The sequence below is a fragment of the Nansenia antarctica genome (genome assembly GCF_963989245.1).
Source record: "Nansenia antarctica genome assembly, chromosome: 12".
Classification (NCBI taxonomy): domain Eukaryota; kingdom Metazoa; phylum Chordata; class Actinopteri; order Argentiniformes; family Microstomatidae; genus Nansenia; species Nansenia antarctica.
This window is the reverse complement of record NC_137682.1, coordinates 4,480,630-4,500,629: the sequence shown is the minus strand read 5'-3', so window position 1 is coordinate 4,500,629 and position 20,000 is coordinate 4,480,630. Positions and strand designations below refer to the sequence as shown.

Sequence of the window (20,000 nt, the reverse complement as noted above, 5' to 3'; positions counted from 1 at the left end):
CCGCTAAATCTCTCTCTGACATCTTTGATGTATCAGGTTACTATTTATTTAAGAGGAGTGTGTCAAAATGTTCACCGTCGCACAAACATCATTACCAAAGGGATGAAAGACTTGAGAGATTGATGGCTAAGATGGGAGCTGTGTGTGTTTTTCCTGTAGGAGACTGTATATTTAAGTAAACCTACTGTAGCATACTGGTTCTCATGTACATACATTATCACCATAGCTGCTCTTTAGGGGTGTATGAGTAGGAAATCTAGCACACCATCTGCTTATTATCCACAAACATGCTGTGAGATAATGACCAGACAGAGCCAGAGAGAGAGAGGGAGGGTGGGTAGAGAGGTAGAGAGGGATAGAGTGGGAGGAAGAGCAAGAAGTTAGGGAGAGATGATGAGGTGTAGAGGGAGGAAGAGAGGGACGAAGAGTGAGTGGGGAGAGTGAGACAGGGATAAGAAAAGCAAGTGGAATAGGGGGAGAGGATGAGAGAACAGGAAGGTAGAGGGAGAAGAGAGATAGCCCTTTCACACATACCGGTACAAGCCTTCCCAGTAGATTCCATGCAATTTCCAGGGTCAGCGTATGTCTGAACGCGACTATAATAACTATAATTCCATGGAAAGTTTAGCACTAGGCTGTGTACAGCACTTTTAGGCCGGCATGGTAGAGATGCTGTTTTATTTATTGCCATAATTTTCTGTGCCCAGACACTGTTTAGAGTTGTTCTATCTACCTACGACCTTGTGGAGGAGTATGAATTGAACTGCTCCGTGCATTATGTGAATGAGAGAATGTGATCTGAGTGAATTCACAACAGATTTTCTCTGACATTTTTATTTCTCTTACTGGAATGTTCAATTTCCCCTCGTCTGTTCCGCCATGTTTGCACGCCTAATGGAATGGCAGATAAACCATGGAAACAGACAGTTGCTACTCACAGACAGAGCCCAATAGATGACAGGAGAGAAGTTATGCATTACAAGTATAATTATATGTTATGGTGACACTCATGAACAGAGGCCTCCCAGTTCAAATCAACTTAAATGCACCGACACACAAAATAAACGAAATCAAGCACACTGTCTGGTACGCTCAGCTCATAGACTGGCTTAAACTTCTTCATAATATTTGCAACTGTAGTCACAGGAACATCAAGCTGCTTGGAGATGGTCTTATAGCCTTTACCTTTAACGTGTTTCTCTATAATTATTTTTCTTATCTCCTCAAACAAACTCTTTCCTTTGCTTTCCCTGGTCCATGTTGAGTGTGGCCATTTTCGATACTGCTGTTTCTGTTATTTATTGTTACTTTGTTATTATTTGATAAGCCTACTCCCATGCTATAGCCTGGGCTTTTAATTAAATTAATTTGTACTGAATTGTAGCCCATACATTTGTTGTTAATCTCCGCTACCAACTCCTCCTCGCACCTGTCAATCAAAAACTCTAAAATTGGAAAACCGACCAACTCTAGTGCCCTTCTCTCTCTTTCTCCCTCACACACACACACACACATACACACAGACACACGTACACACACACACACACATTTTGGAGGGCAGAGGTCATTAACTAATTGATCAGAACACTCGTTCTGTCACTAAGCAACAGACATTTAATTAAGGAGAGGTAAGAAAAAGTCTATTTGTTCTGGAAGCCATACGATGGTGCTCAAATCAAACGGTTCAATTTGGCCTGCTGTCATTTCTGACTCATTAAGATGCGTCATCGCCATTCTCATTTTAATTCAGTTGAATTAGGCTCTGTCTAGTCAACCACTTCCTATTGGATTCAGACGTTATTCTTTTGCCTGCCAAAGTGAAATGTTGGCACAATTTCAGCTTTTCATTGAGCCAATGTCTTTGTTGTCACACTGCTTAGACAAAGAATGACTTTCTTTAGGTCCGCGGAAAGGACAGGGCATTCACCACCTTTCACCAGCAAGTGTCCCAAATTCATCATTTGAATTTGGTGGCTCCGTCAAAGCCCTACAATCAGTGGCGTAGCGGACGGGCCCGCAAGCGACGCACCGCGGGGGGGCCCCAGCCACTAGGGGGCCCCCTAACATCGGATACAAACTTTTTTAAATTAAAAAATAAATAAAACAAAGAAAATAAGTGGCCCTTCATTGTGTCAACCTTAATTTTAATATATAGGCCTATATTTAAAAATATAAACATAGTTAGCCGTATCCAATAGCAACATGACTTTGACGTCACACGAAAATGAGCAAGCGAAAATACCTCAGCGGTGCGCAAAAACGGGAACTTTCCTATAAAAAGGAACAAAATTCAGCGAAACTTCGAAAAATGTCATCTTTTCTTTTACCCAATGCAGCTACTGGCCCTTGCACACCAATGCGTTTTTCATGTGCGTTTTTTACGTCCGTTAAAAAAATAAATTAGAACTCATGTTGTGTCAATCACGCTTGCACAACGAATCCGTAATATTCAGGTTCGATTTTCTGCGTTTTTCGCGTCCGTCAAAAGCCTTTTGAGAGTTGTTTTTGACAACTCCGCCATGGTATAGGGACACATCGTCAAATTAGAACTGCAGGACAGTTGGATTAATGCTTACGGAAGTACATGTCTCAAGTATTATCTCGGCGGTTAGTCGAGTGAAAGAAAACAACATACAGATGATAATTCACACAATATAATACCACGAAAGCGTACGGCACTAAACAACAACATTTATTTGGGCAGCATCACGAAACAATAACATTCATTTGGGCAGCATCATACTCAAACTCAGGTAGAAGGGCAGGGTCCGGGCAGGTGCACACACTGTCACAGACTGTCATCATTCAGCTGGTTATAGCTGGTTATAGCGGTTTCTTTTTCTATTCTACTATTCTATTCTACTTCTGCTGTCTGCGTCTCCCTGGGTATTCCAGATGGCAAACAGTAAAGAAATGCCACAATATACCAGGACTTAAGAAACGAGATGTCCAACAAAGGATTTGACAAAACCCTGGCCTATTTTGCGCAACAAGTAGACTCTGATGCAGCGGAGACAGGGTTGCCAGATTGGCTGGTTTTTGGTGGATTTAGCCGTTTTTAGATTGGTTAGGTTGGAAATTCTCAATCCCATCTGGCAACCCTTAGCGGAGAGTCTACAGATGTATGTTTACAGATATCGCACTGCTGTGCACACCACACTTTGTTAAAAGAAATAAAGCTTGTACTTTTCTACTTAATAGATTCATAATAATAATACATTCTACTGATGTAGTCTACCATTTGATTTTAGTAATAGGCTATTGCTCTCACTTGTTTGTACCTTTTGCTAAGTCAAGCATTTAGAATGTAGAGTGCATATATTGCGAAATTTCGCAACGTCAATAACCCATCGGACTCTAAAAAACACATGTTTTTTTAAACCTCCGTTGCGAAAGGGCCCCCGCCGCCACCTTGCGGGGGGGCCTCGGGATTTTGCGGTACGCCACTGCCTACAATGTGATTTTGAATGAATCCCACGGTAAAACCGTAAACCGCGGTTACATTTGGGGATGGTTTAACCACCCAACCCTACTCCCCAGGCTGTGTGTGTGTGTGTGTATGTGTGCCTGTGTTGTGTCAGTGTCTGGGTAATCAGTGTATCCCCCAAATGCTCATCCAGTGTGTATGAGGAGTGTTCATATCTGACACCCATCTGTCTGCTAGATTACTTGTTGTGTTTGTGTGTGTTTGTGTGTGTATGTGTGTGTGTGTGTGTGTGTGTGTGTGGATGTGTGTCTGGGTTTGTGTGTGTGTGTGTCTGTGTGTGTGTCTGTGTGTTCCTCTCCATACTTCCAGTAGGATTCTCTTGATCTAAAGTCAAGGAGTTTGACCGTGTCAGGTTTTCTAACAAGAGACACACACACACACACACACACACACACACACACACACACACACTTCTCTCTCTCCTTCTCCCTCCCTCCCTCCCCCACTCCCTCTCCCTCTCTCTTTCTCTTACACACATGTATGTACAAACACTTTTTTGTTTTCGCACACACACACACACACACAGACACAGAGGGGTATTTCAGACTGTATTACCCAGCCTGAGCCCCACAGATCCAGGACTTGTGTGTGTGAGCTCTCTGCCCTCCGCTCCACCTCTCCCTGTGGGTGGTCCTCACTCCCTCATTTAGACAACCTCCCTCTGAACCTGCAGGAAAGCAAAGCTTGGTTTTAGCAAAAGAAACTGTTTTATCTTCGACCTCTCCTCTCTGCCTCTAATTGACATTTGTTTTATCTCACCTCTCTCCTTCCTTCCTTCCTCTCACACTTCTCCCTCTTATTTTTCTACCTTTACTCCTCTCTTCATCTTGGGGCGTGTTTGATCTCTTCTATCTCACCTCTCTCGACCCTCTCTCTCCTTCTCATATCTCCTCTACAGTATGTCGTGAGTTTAGAATGATAAGGTTCTATCTCCGTTTAGGGCAGTTCAGAGATATTGAGCGTCAAAACTTGTTACATTCCATTATGTTTTGTGAGATGGAACCTTTGTATTTTATTAATTACTGACTAAAAAATGGCAACATTTTAAAAATAACACACCACACAGGCATTAATAAACACCTAATGGATCAGATTATGTAAAAAACTCAATTTTGACAAAAATGGAGATAGAACCTTATAATTCTAACGTCACGATATCTCCTCTACAGTATGTGTCTCTCGACCCTCTCCTTCTCATATCTCCTCTACAGGAAGTGTCACTCTCTGCCATGGTGTTACCTTGCCGAAGCGTACCTTGCTTTGCCTCGTTTTATCTCTCTCTCACCCTTTCCTCTCCCCTCTGCCTCTCGTTTGTCTCTCTAGGTTTCTACCTTTTTCCTCTCCAGCGATCACCTGCCTTTCCTCTCCCTCTGTCTAAGTAGCCTCACACAACGACCACTAGTTGGCCGGCTTGTAAATTAGCCTGCCTCCTACACAGAAAAACTAGCTAAAATAGCTTCATACTAGCTTATCCTGATGTGATTTAGAAAATGTAAGGATACTGGGTGGTAGAACGCACATATCTAGGAAAAGTCATGAGAGAAGGGTCCTGAAATGTGATCCGAGTTCAAAGATATAACAGGGTTTTTTTACTCACAGGGTCAAATGACCCCACCCATGGCTGTTCTAGTGTTAACAATCATAGTCCAACAGAGCAGTAAAAAAAAAACACATTTTTTTTTGTCTCAGTGTGTAATTACACTTTTCGTTTGTGCCGTGCGGCTTGCCCTGTCAAACCACTTGTATGTTTGGTTTAACCACTATGGTTGTTTTATTTTATTATGACTTTATTTTGAGGTGACATTAAACATAAAAGTGAGAATTCATTGCCTAAACTTAAGCTTTTCCTATTGGTCTGTTTGACATTTAAACGTTGGGGAACAGAGAGAGAAACACAACAGAAAAGCCACTATATAATATTAAGCTCTCAGTCATACTGTATACCTTATAAACATGTATTCTTCAGCCCTGCCTGGATGAAGGGCATCTGGGGGACAACATGACTGTACCACCAGCCTTCTGCTACAGGAAACAGCTAACAGAGATTTACTGTAATGGAGGTTCAGAAAAAGAGAAGAAGCCGCAATCGAGGGCTTTAAAAAGAATGTGACCAGCAGGGCTTATGTTACGACCTCCGGGGCGCTGCCCACGGCGTGCCTCAGTGGCGCTGGTTGTTTGGTTGCAGGATATCAGAGAGAAGAGGAATAGGAGTGTTTTGTGATATTGAACGTTTATCTCGTTTTTGTGTTTTGGGGCCAAATAAAAGTGTAACTGTCGCCAACCTCTAATAGTATCACAGTTATGAGTTAAGAATAAACAAAAATCCACATTACAAAACCAGAACTTTATTTTGGAGTTGGTGCTCTAGTACTAAACCAACTCAATGAATTCATCTCTATTCCCTCCCTTATATAACATCTCAACAAGCATTTAAACACCAAAGACCAGTAATCAAATGGGGGAAGCCTTTTTGGCAAGCTATGTACATTACAATGGCATGGAATTTACAATCAAGTGTTTTAATCTTCAGCATGGGCGGGAGGTCCTGACCTCCTCCTGGGCGCTCCAGGCTGTGAGAGGGGGGGGGGGGGGGGCATTGATCGCCGTTTACAATAGGAGATCAAGGAGATTGCTGCTATTGCAATCAGCCACATGTAAATAAATAGTAAGATAGTGGGTCAATAGTTCTGTTTCCTCCCACCACACTCAATCAGTCAATGTCCGAAACCAGATCAAACTGGACCGAATGTCTCCAGTTCCAAAATACGTCTAGAGGAAAAAAGGACAGTCTGTTTCGACAGATACACACACACATGCATGCACGCAGCCAGCCAGCCCCAGTGATGGATATCTCTGCGATGAGACACATCCATTTCCACTGAGCCCTGATTTGACACAGCGTTCTGCGGCTCACCAGTCCCTTGCTAGCTCTCTGTCAGTGTGACAGAGCTGTTTACCATGAAGGTGCCCGAGTGCCTCTACATGTGCTCGTCACTCCCTGTTTGGTCATTAGCGTAATGCTATGGCTAGTGTATGTCTGCAGGCATTAGCCAGCAAACAAGCATCAAAAAGCTGTCATGCATGCTGCTGATACTGTAACTGTATATACCCCATGAGTCTTCAATGCGTGCATATCTATTTATGGGTGTTTGTATGTGCATGCTTGTTTCATCAATCTTTATAGCTCGTCGTTTTCATCCTCAGCCTTAAGAGAAATTGGCAATTGTCAAGGAGACATTCAAACTCTCCCAAGGTGACTCAACTGGATTAGACATGGAGCAGGTCGATCTACCTGACTAATTGAAATGTAGAAAAGACATAATTCAAACACCCCTATACTGTCGCTGCAAGTCCTCCAAGTGAACTGTAGCTGTTGGACATGGAAGGTTGTGATAGAAGTGTGTGTTACATGTAGATTAAGTAAATGTGCTTGTATGAAAAATCTCAATGGGATCAAACGCATTGGATTGAGATGTACAGTGGCTTCAGAAAGTATTCAGATGTTTTCTTTATGCTGTAGACTCAATTTAAAATGGATACAAAAATGCCATCAATCCTCTCACAATACCCCATAATGACAAAGCGATACGTATATTCAGACCCTTTGCTATGACACTAAATTAGCACAACTGCAAACACGTCTTCAACAAGTTGAATTGAGACCATCTGAGTGCAAGGATAATAGTAATAGATTTGGAAACTGTGAGATGCTATACTGTAGAGGTCACCTGATTCTTCTTTCCACTGTAATTCTTCAGGTGAAGACGGTAATGTGTTACTCTGATAGGGCTTACACACCGGCAGTTCCGAACGCCGGTTCGCGTTCGCGTACCGAAACCTCCGAACGTTGGCGCTGTCTGGCGAACGACACACTGGTATGAACGCGGGCTCGTTCGGCAGACAGCGCCAACAATCGGAGGTTTCGGTACGCGAACGCGAACCTGCGTGAAAGAGGCCTCAGTAGCTTACTGCTGTGTGTGTCTCATGGTAAATGGTAAATGGACTGCACTTATATAGCGCCTTTTTTGCTGCTCCAAAGCGCTTTACAACGGCCTCTCATTCACACACACATTCACACACCAATGACGGCAAGCTGCCATGCAAGGCGCCGGCCCGCTCACTGGGAGCAATTTTGGGGTTCAGTGTCTTGCCCAAGGACACTTCGACATGTGGCCAGGCGGGGCTCGAACCGCTGATCTGCCAACCTTGTGATCATTAGACGGCGACTCTACCTCCTGCGCCACAGTCGCCCCTATACCCTAGTGTTACTCTCAGTAGCTTACTGCTGTGTGTGTCTCGTAGGAAACACACCATGACAGAAACAGGCACAGTTATGCATCGAACACCAAGAGGTAATTCTGTGACCTTGAAGAGTAAAAAGAGAGTGAGGAAAGAGGAGAGGCATGTTTGAGGGGGTAGGCCAGAGGAGGATATGGTTTCCCTTCCTACTGAACGGGATCTTGTGGTCTCTTCTTATTGACTCTCTGCCAGAGGCACATTATCAGCACAATAATTACAACACAGTGATGACTGTGGAAAGCCAACCCTAACCATAAGTAAGTCTATCGCTCTCACTCTTTCACTCTCACTCTTTTTGTTGTTGTATCTCTTCCTATCTACCCATGTTTTTTCTCTCGCTACTGTGTCTCTCTAACCCACGTGTAACCCCTTCTGCCCCCCCTTCCCACATCTCCATTTCCTAATTTCTCTCTATCTCCCACTGATCCCACAATCTAGCTTTATCCCAACCCACTCCTATCCCCCTTTTCCTTCCTCCTCTCTCCTTCAACCTTCCTCTCTCTCTCTCTCGTCAACCTTAAACCTTAAATCTTTTAATCCATCATAATAGAGATGCCATCTCAGCACTTCTCTCTACCTCTGAGGGGATTGACAATAAATCCTACAGTGAACCGCTGTCTATTTGATCTCATTAAAGGTGTCATGTCATCTAGTAGTCCCTCATCACCCCAGTTCACTCCCAGTACAGTCGAACTGATGGTCGAGTGAGCTAGCTACTTAGCTAGCTACTTAACCTGACTCATCTCATCAGGTTACATTAATAGATTAGGCTAAGTAGATTTGGTGTAGTTCTATGACCATCCATCCACTGCTCTCTTTTCCTTCCCGAGGAAGACTGTGAACCCTTTACTGGTTCCCTTTTTGAATGAATGAATGTATGAATGAATGAATGGTCTTTATTGTCATTGCTATAGTACAGGTACCAAACAACGAAATTTGGGAGGGGTGGCTCCCCTGGTGCTAGGAAAGAAAAAAAAGAAAAAAAAACAAGAAGGGAAAGGAGCTGGTTTACATAAATAAAGGCTATGTACACTATCCACTATACTGTACAGATAAAACGACTAGGGTTGTCATATTGCACATAGTGTTATTGCACATAATGTATTTTGAACAGTTCCAGAAACGTTCTACTACCTCTCCTTTTTAATATTATGTCAGTTTTAAAGGTCGTCTGTGTAGTTATACAACCTTCCTCCCTCCGTTCCCTCTTAAACTGCTCCCAGCCGTCCCAGAACTGTCTACTGCTCCCACGAGAGCTGAATGACTCAGTTCTACTGGGGACTCCCTTTATGCTAAGCTCCTCCTAAGACATGCTGAAAATGTCTCCACATTACAGAGTACTAAAGAGCCTTTGAGCACACTCAAATTAATTGGATCTGTTCAAATGGGGCCTCTTTGATATGTACAGTCCCTCAGCTTGTCAACCGGGCTCCAGAAATTGCATTAGCAATAATATAACGACAATCCCAAATCCATTCCTCCTTCCTTCATCAACCCCTTGAAATAGTTATTTTCTGGCAAATAATTATTTCCTCAGCTAATGGGCCCACTTTGTATGACGTAAATGAAAACGAACAAGCAGCAAAAAGCAAAAAAAATAAGCATGTCACCAAGATGACATGGTTTCTACAGGTCTGTTAAACAGTTTGACAAAAGACTGGGAGAGTTTGGGTACTTTCTCCAAGGAATAATTAGACTGAATAGCTAGATGTTTCTGTATCTTTGACACAGCTGTATTGTTGTCTCTGTTCTGGCATCCACTAGTTTGATCGAGGGTGTCAGTGTCTGCTGGCTTTCACCTGAGACTGATTCAGACCTGGGTGACTGAAGTGTTTAGTCTTTAGCCACAATTCATTGATCAGAGAAGTGACAGGGAGAAACAGAAACGAGCCGGACTGCAGCCCTCGGGGATTGCACCCGTTACCGTAACAAGACAATGAGTTGGCTAAAGCAGAAACAGACAAGCATTCAGGCAAGGGAATGTTGCATTTTTATTTGTCCTCTACTAAGCGTACTCCCCTATGTGGTTAGTAAATTGAGATAACACCATCACTTAATATACAGTACTGTCTCAGATACAGTGGTTAAGAATACTTTATGGTGTGGCTTAAGAATGTCTAAGAATGCATTTCACCATGTAAATTCCCAATACCACCGCTCATCCGTGATCAGACTTAGCTGGGGTGCTGCAGCTGAAGCGTATCAAATAGAGTGCAAAAAAGCAACATTTGCACACTCAAATCTGTGCAAAAAACAATGTTTATTGCGAGCTTTTGGTCTCAAGCCTCTCGGACCATTGTAAACAACAGCTGTTTGACGCGTCACTTATCAATCAAACCAATCAACGGTCTGCACTGCAGCGTTACATTGTAGCACGGGTAGTACCTTTCGCTCCGAGTCAGGAAGGGTAGGTAACATCAGTACGGTAGGTACTACGGCCCGGTACGGCCCTGTTGGCAGTGGAGAAAGCAAAACAAAGCAGGAGCACAGGTTCTGGTACGGTACAGGACGGTAGCGCCATAAAAGGCTTTTAAGGTTTGGCAGAGTGAAGGCTGTTCCTTAGTGCCACGGCTGGAAGATGACTGAGTACTCTGATTAGTCAAGGAAGTATTGGGAACTGTCTGTGTGTGTGTGTAACATTTGGGGACACATTGCACTCCCTCAAAACTGGCAACATCTGTGGCATTGTGAGCGGTGGTATTTTCACTATATTGGGAATTTACATGGTGAAATGCATTCTTAGACATGACTACATCGTCATTATTACAACGATGCCACTTGAAATGCATGAAATCCAAGTGTGTCTGTGTGATAAAACTGCACATTTTAGTGGCCTTTTATTGTGACCAGCCTAAGGCACATCTGTGCAATAATCATGCTGTCTAATCAGCACCTGGATACGCCACACCTGTCAGGTGGAGGGTTATCTCTGCAAAGGAGAAGTGCTCCCTAACAGATTGAAACACATTTGTGAACACAATTTGAGGAATAATAGGCCTTTTGTGTACCTAGAAAAAGTCTTAGGTCTTTGATTTCGAAAAGTGTTTATATTTTTGTTCAGTGTAGATGTAGGTCATGGTTTTGGATCTGTATAGGGAAAACAGGTTATACAGATGGGAGGCGGTCGTGTCAGTCTAGCGGCAGGGCTATAAGTAAGGGAGCGGGGTCTTGTGAAAGGACCAGGCACTAAAGGTGATATCAAATATTTAAAGGTACATCAGCTGGAGAGTGGGAGAGAGGAGGTGAAAAGCAAGCATCACTTTCTTATGCATGTACGGTATATAGAGTACAGTATATCGTGAGCTTAGAATGATAAGGTTCTATCTCCGCTTAGAATTATAAGGTTCTATCTCTGTTTAGAATGATAAGGTTCTATCTCCGTTTAGAATTATAAGGTTCTATCTCCGTTTAGAATGATAAGGTTCTATCTCCGTTTAGGGTAGTTCAGAGATATTGAGCGTCAGAGTTTTTACATTCCGTTATGTTTTGTGAGATGGAACCTTTGTATTTTATTAATTACTAACTCAAAAATGTCAACATTTAAAAAAATAACACCACACAGGCATTAATAAACACCTAATGGATCAGATTAAACACCTAATGGATTAGGGTTTTTTAACCCTAAAAAACTCAATTTTGACGAAAAATTGAGATAGAACCTTGTAATTCTAACGTCACAATATGCATGTACACACATAGAAACACATACTGTACACACAAGTACTGTAAATACACACACACACACACACACACACACACACACACACACACAATTGGCTATACTCACACCTTCATGTCTTGCCCATGTCACATACAGACACAGTACAAACTGTCACCAGATTTTTTGCAAACACAGCCTGTATTTTTTCATTTGTCACAGTTTTGCCTAATAAGGGACGATAAGTCCTGGATTTTAGGGGTAACCAGACCCCGGTTGAAATACCCTGCAAACCAAGTGAGAAGGGTAGGACATTGCGCGTGGGGTAGCGTGTACGGCAGGACTGCGAACCCAGGCCAGGGGGAGTCCGGTGCAGGTCCCATGTTAGCGTGCCTCCACTCACAAGGGGCGCTAAAACAAAGTTGTTACGTAATATTGTATTTTATCTCTACCTGTTCTTTTACTGTTTTCCCCTGCTTTTATATTCATTCTATGCTTGTATATGTTTTGATATATGTTTTTATATTCACTTTATGTTCTTATTCCTGTTGTAAAGCACTTCGAGCTGCATTTCTTGTATGAAAGGTGCTATATAAATAAAGCTTCACTTACTTACTTATACATACCCAAGACACTAACCTCAATTATCTTCCTGTTTACAGCAGAGCCCCTCCCCCTGATGGACCTGTGTCGTCGAGCAGCCCGCCTGGCGTTGGGCCGCGAGCGACTTCAGGAGATCGAGACCCTTCCCTTGCCCCAGTCTCTGAAGAACTATCTCCAGTACCAATGATCGGATCAGTAGAGTGCACCAGTACTGGGATCGGGACCATAACGAACTGAGGCCAGGGGAGGATGGAGTGCGGACAAAATGACGGCATTTGATGACACCCAAGATGGAATGTTCACATTGTGATGCAACAGCTCTCGCGTTCAGGTTTTTAACTGTAGGATGATGGAATACTTGAGTTTGTGTTTTGACCTGCTTAGAACTTTTTAAATTATTGGAATGTGGAAGAAGCTCTCTTTCCATTGTTGATGGAATGGTGTGGTTGGTCATGGTCCATTTTGATGAGATGTGATGATGATGATAGGGTGTTGTTGGGAGACTACACCACCTGCTGGTGGGATGAGAACTGCACCCAGAAAGCACCCAGAAAGCAAGCACACTAATATAATAACCTCGGGAGGCCTTTGAAATAACCATACTACTTTCCTACTAAGTGGCCAGACACAAGACATTTCTCTACAGGGCTGGTATGTGTGTTGGCGTCAGCTTCAGGGCCTGGAGCCCACCGTAGCCTGCTGGTACCACACAGTATCTGCCCGCTGTCTTAAGGACAACAAGGACTATGTCAGTCGTCTTCTGGATCTAAGGTATACTGGATCTGTGTAGAGTGATGCCCAGGGAACGTGTAGTACACCACTACATGATCAACAACAACACGGCAGACATTTTAGGGTTGTAAGATGGATGTGGATGAATACTGTACACTGCATACAAACACACACACACACACACACACACACACACACACACATAAACACATGCACGCACATACATACATACATACATACATAAACCAATGATATTTTTCTCTAAAAAAGCTTGAGTCACTTTTTTTTACTTTTTGAGTTTCTTCCCTATATTTTATTTTGAGTGTGGATTATGATTCAGTTTCTAATGATGATGATGACAACGATATGATGATGATGATGATGATGATGAGAGTTTATGATGACTTGTGTTTATTTATCATGAGCTAGTTCCTTTTTTAATTGATCATGATGGTTACATTCAGGTAAATATACTACATTGATATGGGAGATGATGATCACCGCTATCACCTGAGGCTTTCTAAACCAGATGCTGCTTTTATTATTATTATTATTATTATTATTATTATTGTTGCTGTTGTTGTTGTTGATAATAATAACAATAACAATTATTATAATATTATTATTATCACTGATGTTTTTTTAATCTATATCTGCCTGCTGGGGTGGGAGACCGAGGCCTGTGGGAGGCACAGTGGAATGGATGGCCGGCCCGGTACTGCCGTTAGCGGATCTGAAATGTGAATAAAAAGCAGAGTGAATGAAAAAGAACCATGTTTCCTGGATGATGATGACTTCTCTGTGGTGCCAGGAGGGGATCCTGCCAACTATGTATGCACGGGCACATGCTTATATGTGACACAGTGTGATCATTTGGTCCGCATGTCGGCAACCAATCAAAATGTTCAGACTTTTCTTTTGAAACACAGAACTACGTTTTACCGTTGTAGAGAATCACAACACAAACTCGCTAGTCAAGCCAAACTACTGCAACAACACAATGGACTGGGTGAGTAATCCCCCCCCCACTGCTACCTAGTTAACTAGAACACTACTTTACATTGTTAGCAGGCTCACAAAACAAGCTGTGTTTGTTGACTAGCGATGTGTCGTTGATTTTCAACAATGCAGAAATGTATCCGCAGAAATGTATCCGGGACCAAAGCATTCGAACGTGTCACATATTGTTTCCTATGTGTCACAATGTTTTCTGACAGCTCTGTGTCGTGTGTGTGTGTGTGTGTGTGTGTGTGTGTGTGTGTGTGTGTACATCGTCAGTCACACTGCGGAAACCAGGGCATCCTCAAATCCAGCAGTGGCTGTTTACATAACCTCACCATCACATGCCCTCAGCTGACTCACCTCCATCCACCTCTGTCCCATTTTCTCTCTCTCTCTCTGTATCTCTCTCTCTCTCTCTGTATCTCTCTCTCTCTTCTCTCTCTCTTCCCATCTCTGCTCTCGCAGCTCACACCATTTGTGTCTTTTACACTGCAAGAAAAACTGAGCAATATTAGTCTTAGTAGTGACACCACGTTTGACCTGATAAATAAGCACCAAATACCCAGGAAGGAAACGACACTGAGTGCCAAGCTGCGATTCAACCCCTACCGGCCGTATTTAATTACAAAAGAAGATCTAACTAAAGGAAAGGGCCCGCCTCGTGGGTAGTACAGTCCAATTCAAGAGTTGTGCCTCCTGGCGCCTAATGTGTAACACAGGTTGCCTCGTCCAGAGGATAAAGGATAAAGTAGACTTGGTAATCCGACTGGGGGGGGGCAGGTCGGGGTCCGGTAGGTAACTCTGGGCGATGGGGGTATAGGGGGCTGGTCGCTCCGCTAGTCGCAGGCAGGCAGGCTCTCCCTCTCCATTCTGTCAGATGAAACCACAGTTACTTTACTTCCCCCCGGCTACTGAAGTTGCTGCCGTACCGTACTACCCCTCTCACCCACATGCTGCGTATTCTCCTGTGGGCTGTCTGTCTCCTGGGGCTATGTACTACTGTGAGGGTTCCAGCTCGTCGTAGGCCAGGGGTAGGAGGCAGGGCCGGCATTTAGGTGCCCTAGGCGAGAGTATGATTTGATGCCCCCCCCAAAAAAATATGTTTTAGGGGCGCCACCACCACCACATTAAGCCACCAGTACTGCCTCATCACCACCCACACATTCAACAGTAAAAATATGGACAACAATGGTTTCAAGACAAAAATAGACAGAGTAGGCCGAGATATATTTTCATAGAGACAAAATTATTTAAATGTAAAAAAACATTTGGGGGGCATTTGGCGCCCCCCAGGCATTTGGCACCCTAGGCGACCGCCTAGTTCGCCTATGCCTAGGACCGGCCCTGGTAGGAGGGCCGACCGGTTGGCTCTGTGTGTGTGGGTCGGGGGTGGCTACAGGCTTCCCAAACCGGGCTGCCGGTGTTCTCTCTCTGGTCTCTCTGCGTCCTATAGCCGGGATCAGTCTGGTGGCAGACAAAACGCATTAATCTCTCATCATGGAAATGTACTGCCGGGGACCGGCTCTCATCCATTCGACGACACGTGTTGTCTAGTCTGTAGCTCTCCCCCTGGTGCTAGCCGCACTCCTCCTTACGTGCCTCCTGTGAGGAGAGGGGAATGCAGGGCAGCTGTGTGTGTGTGTGTGTGTGGTCATAGTGTCTTCCCACTATCACTCTGCCTCACCAGTGGAATGGCTGTTGTGTTGATGTCAATACCTGGGACCTTGTGGGGGGTCACTACAGTCTATTGAGGAGCCCCCCCCCCCCCGCTTACTATATCAGAAATAGTGAGTTTATTTACAACGAACACTATGAACTGGCAGAGTAGGACTGCACTAAAATGCGGGTGATCATCAGTGTTCAGTTCTAGCAGACACTTCCCTAAAACATCCTAAATTGTGTTGTGTAATCTCTTGAGAACGGTAGAGGCCGGGAAATTTGCTTCCTGCTGTTCTTACCAAAAGAGAATGTGTTGGTCAGGCAGCTAGCTATAAATATCGTCTATTATGTGCCTTCGGACAGCTATTGATACACTGCTAACTCATGTATAAGTGAAAACCATAGGGTCTTCAAAGGGAGCGCTAAGTGCACGAATGTGGCGCTCAGGATGATGGAGCAGATGTTTACGAGATTGGGGGCTTACATCTCCGCTGAGCGAATGTGATATTGAAGTTTCACATAATCCGCCTGAACCGGAGTCTCCGCATCTCGATGGGTAAGCGCATTGCTGTATTGGAAATCAATGTCAGACAGCGTGATACTGCTTTTCCGTGCCAGTCTTGTTTTTCCATCTCGTCTTTTAAGAGAAAGCTCAAATGTAATTGAAAAACAGAACTCTAAATGGAGCCTCGGTGGTTCAGGTTTGATAAAAGGTTTCTGTTGGCATTGTGTTAGAAGTGAGGATAGTGCTACTATACACAGTAGGATAGGGAATCGATTGTTCTTATTGTGAGCTCCTTCCTGTTCTCCTCTGTTTAAATGGGTGTACACACCTTGTGTTCAAGACAGTGGTCTTCAATCATTACTCAGGAATGCAGGCTATTGTTCTGGCCCAGTGCTAACACATTTACATTACATTTTTGGCATTTAGCAGCAGACGCCTTATTCCAAAGCAACTTACAATCGATACATTCGACTAAGCAAGTAAACCATCACCTTCACCAGTCGTAGCAAGAAGAAGAAGAAGAAGAAGGAGTAATCTAGCTCAGGCCAGGGGCCACTGGCAATCGTTGTGATAGAAGTCTCAGGGGACACAGTGCTGGTGGGTAGCAGATGTCTCAGGAGGAGCAGACAAGATGTAGGCCTAACCTGAAGAAATGGGTCTTCAGTCTCCGACGGAAGATGGGGAGTGACTCTGCAGTTCTGACAGCCGTCGGAAGCTCATTCCACCAGCGGGGAGCCAGTGTTGTGAAGAGATGTGACTGGGCAGCGTGACTGCCGCGTTGGCGTAGAGGTGGTGGGGCCAGTCGGACAGCAGAGGTGGAGTGAAGTTTGGGGGGTGACCATTGCCTGCAGGTAGGCAGGGGCGGTCCCTTTTGCTGCCTGGTAGGCAAGCACCAGGGTCTTGAATCTGATGCGAGCAGCTATCGGGACGGGAGCCAGTGCAGGGTGTGAAGGAGAAGGGTGACATGAGAACATTTGGGGAGGTTGAACACCAGACGGGCAGCACCATTCTGGATGAGCTGCAGACTTTACTGACTTTATTGAATTTACTGACTTGCCTTGATCAACTTTCTCTGTATTCTTGCGATGATTATGGTTAGAAAAGCTGGCTAGAGGGGCGCTTAGGTGGCGTAGCGGGTTAAGCGTTGACCATGTAACCGATTCGATTTGGCCGGGGACATATCCTGCATGTCATTCCTCCTCTCTCTCTCACCCATCCTTCCTGTCTAAATCTCTACTGTATCTGTCAATAAAATGAAAAATATGAGTGGGACTGCCCCACTCAGAAAAAATAACTTTAAAAAAAAGCTGGCTAGAAATCAGATGTTTGCTGGGTTGATTGCATGGCAATAAATCAGTAAAAAAATAAAAAAAACTTACAAATACTTAAATACTTTAAATGCAGTATGTCAGTGAAATGTGCCTTTTAAAACGAATGCTTTACCTTTTGATCAGTTTAACTGTAATGGATAGCCTTCTCTTGTGCTCTTGTAAGGTGGATAGTGTAAACTGTGAAGCCAATAAAAAGAAATTTAACAGACTGAATAAAACAGACTAATAATCTTGGCTAAAAACACTCAATTTATCCTCTAGTCTAATGTGTTTTGTAGATATAACCCAGTATCCATTTTCTGTAAAATAGTGATGAAGTATCAATCAACCCAATTTTGCTGTTGAGGGATCTTTGACGGCCAGGCATGAACAGAGGTAAGACATCCTTGATGCATCTCTCTTAGAGAGAATGTTATTCGGAGAATGAATTGGGAATATGACTAGAAAGATGTCCAAATTCTGACCAAAGTCTATTTTTCATGATCTTTGACCCTCCACACCCAAGTGCACCTTCAGTAACATTCAGGAAGGTACACATAGGTACACATACCTTGTAACCACTCAGAGACTCACCCTCACTCCTCACTTTTAAATCCCACCTCAAAACCTACCTGTTCTCCCATGCTTACAGCCTCCCCTACCCCTAACCATCTCCCCTAACCCTGCCACCCCCCCCTGGACACGCATACAGCCTCCCCTACCCCTAACCATCTCCCCCCCCCTCCCCGTTCGCTAACTCTGTGTTCCATGTGCCCATGTTATCTGTTGCTTGTTGTTTCTGTGTTTTCCGTTTCTCCCATAATTTATTTATTGTCAGTGTCTTTGAGCCTCGGAAAAGCGCTATATAAATGTAATGAATTATTATTATTATTATAATGAAAGTTGCAAATGCCATGAATATGTCAGACGTGCACATCAGTTTCACACAGTGTCTCTTCTCACCTCTCTCTTCTCTGTCATTAGGCTATAAGATATATATATATGTTATTTATTACAACAAACACATTTTTGGGGACGAGCACTCTTAAACTAGCATATAATAAATCTTCTCTTATATGCTCTATGTGGAAATGAATTAGATGTCCCTACCTGAACTATCCAGTGCTATTATCTTAGTTTAAAATCTCCATAATTATCACCATCATCAAAGCGAGACAATCAGATGTCCTCTTTACTTGCTACAAAACATTCATATAGTGCCGTATGCGTAGGCTTTGTATCTGGTCAACCAATCGGGGATGTGTTACTATCCACGTCTCAACTCCTACAATTAACAACCAGACGACTTGACACGGCTCCTCCGAACCAGAGAGGAAGCGGGTTGCCAAGGAAACAGTGGTGCACAGAAGAGGACAGGAATAAATAGGATGACATGGAAACAAGGGCTTGCCACATGCTGTTGACAGTGTTGCTATTACAGTTAATGGGCCTTGATCACAGAGGTGTGTGTATGTGTGTGTGTGTGTGTGTGTGTGTGTGTGTGTGTGTGTGTGTGTGTGTGTGTGTGTGTGTTTACTGTATACAGAAAGAAAGAGAGGAGGATGATCAATTGCGGTGTAGAAGAAATAACTTTGTTAGGGATTTTCAAACATCCTTCTTTTTGCTCCAGCAGACTCTTTATATGCAGACACCATGGGATGGATGGATAGATACATACACACGTAGATAGATAGTTGAGCAAACACCTTTGAGACTACTTTCTTCATTAACATTTTAGTTACAGTTTTATTGGAGCCCACATAGTTGAGAGCTAAGTAGATTCTCACACACACACATATACACACACACACACACACACACACACACACACACACACACACACACAGAACCTCCAAACCATTGCCTGGACCACACTGTCACTGTCCATGCATCCTCTATACACTCTAACTCCAAGTCAATATGGTGAGCAGTAGGGTTGTGTGATGGTGCATGGTGTGTGTCTGTGTGTGTGTGATGGTGCGTCTGTGTGTGTGTTATGGCTCTGGTAGCTGACCCGTTAACACTATAAAACATAGTGATAGATCCCTGCTTTTATGACCACAGACAGGTGAGGCGATGGGTCAATGTGTGTGTGAGAGAGAGAGTATGGTTGCGGATATATGTAATGTGTTAAAGAGATAGCATGTGTGTGTAACTGCACATCTACACCCATGACTGTACCCCCACCCACCCCACCAATGCAATAATTAAATTTGCGGATGACACCACCTTGGTGGGGCTCATAACCGGAGGGGATGAGTCAGCCTACAGGGACGAGGTGCAGCGGCTGACAGAGTGGTGTGTCACAAACAACCTGACTCTCAACATCAAGAAGACCAAGGAAGTGGTCATGGACTTCAGAAAGGTAAAGGCAGACCCTGCTCCACTCTACATCAACGGAGACGTTGTGGAGAGAGTCCCCTCCTCTAAGTTCCTGGGAACCCACATCTCAGAGGACCTCACCTGGTCAGCCAACACCACAGCGGTGGTAAAGAAGGCCCAGCAGCGACTCCATTTCCTGAGAGTTCTCAAAAGAAACAGGGTGGAGGAGAAGCTGCTGGTAACCTTCTACCACTCCATCATTGAGAGTGTGCTGACATTCTCCATCACAGCATGGTACGCTGGCTGCAAAGTAGTGGACAAAAAGAGACTGCAGAGAGTGGTGAAGTCAGCGGAAAAAATAATCGGCTGTCCCCTGCCCTCCCTGGATGACGTGGCACGCTCTCGGTGCCTCTCCAGAGCAGG

The 20,000-nt window shown here is 44.0% G+C and overlaps 1 protein-coding gene across 1 annotated transcript in view; it reads left to right on the top strand.

Moving 5' to 3' along the window:
* LOC308168653 (SPRY domain-containing SOCS box protein 4-like) overlaps nt 1–13,484 on the top strand; it is a 40,951-nt gene extending 27,467 nt beyond the window's left edge. The window contains exon 3 of the mRNA XM_080543259.1: nt 12,107–13,484. Within this exon, the coding sequence (XP_080399385.1) occupies nt 12,107–12,234 (128 nt within the window). The 3' untranslated portion in view covers nt 12,235–13,484. The remainder of the gene's footprint in view (nt 1–12,106) is intronic.
* The last annotated feature ends 6,516 nt before the right edge of the window (nt 13,485–20,000 follow it).